At 48.2% G+C, this 662-nt stretch overlaps 1 protein-coding gene across 1 annotated transcript in view; it reads left to right on the top strand.

Moving 5' to 3' along the window:
• LOC106302656 overlaps nt 1–662 on the top strand; it is a 4,681-nt gene extending 4,019 nt beyond the window's left edge. The window contains exon 4 of the mRNA XM_013739121.1: nt 4–662. Coding sequence (XP_013594575.1) covers nt 4–662 — 659 coding nt within the window. The remainder of the gene's footprint in view (nt 1–3) is intronic.

Consider the following 662-nt stretch of genomic DNA (forward strand, 5'->3'; position numbering starts at 1 on the left):
AAGTTATTCCTGATTTTCTGATCAAGCTAACGCCGGAGCAAGAACAAGATCTCGTGCTGCCAAGTCTGAACTGGATATTGCACGCAGATGGTTCATCCACGAACAAAGGTTTAGGGGCAGGCGTACAACTCCAGTCACCAACAGGCGAACTAATCCGACAGTCGTTCAGTTTTGATTTTGCGGCGTCCAACAACGAAGCCGAATACGAGTCTCTCATCGCAGGCCTTCGTCTGGCTAAAGCAGTAAAGGCTAAACGAGTCAGCGCATACTGTGACTCCCAACTCATGGTGAGTCAATTTCTCGGAGACTATGACGTCAGGAACGATAGGATGGACGCCTACTTGAAACTCGTCAAAGATCTTACACAAGACTTCGAATTCTTCGAGCTCACGAAAGTCCCTCGCAGAGAGAACGTATGTGCGGATGCACTCGCAGCCCTTGGAAGTAAACTACACGATCAGATGAAAAGGAAGATCCTGATACATAGGATCGAGAAGCCAAGCATCAGCCCAATGACAAAACAGCTTGCCATCGCAGCATCTATCACGAACGTCATGGACATCGACGAAGGGGATCCCCGCACAACGGAAGGTCAACTTGATGATTGGCGAACGGAATTAATCGTTTACCTATCTGACGGCATATTACCCACAGAGAAATGA

The sequence above is a fragment of the Brassica oleracea genome, chromosome C7 (genome assembly GCF_000695525.1).
Source record: "Brassica oleracea var. oleracea cultivar TO1000 chromosome C7, BOL, whole genome shotgun sequence".
Classification (NCBI taxonomy): Eukaryota; Viridiplantae; Streptophyta; class Magnoliopsida; order Brassicales; family Brassicaceae; genus Brassica; species Brassica oleracea.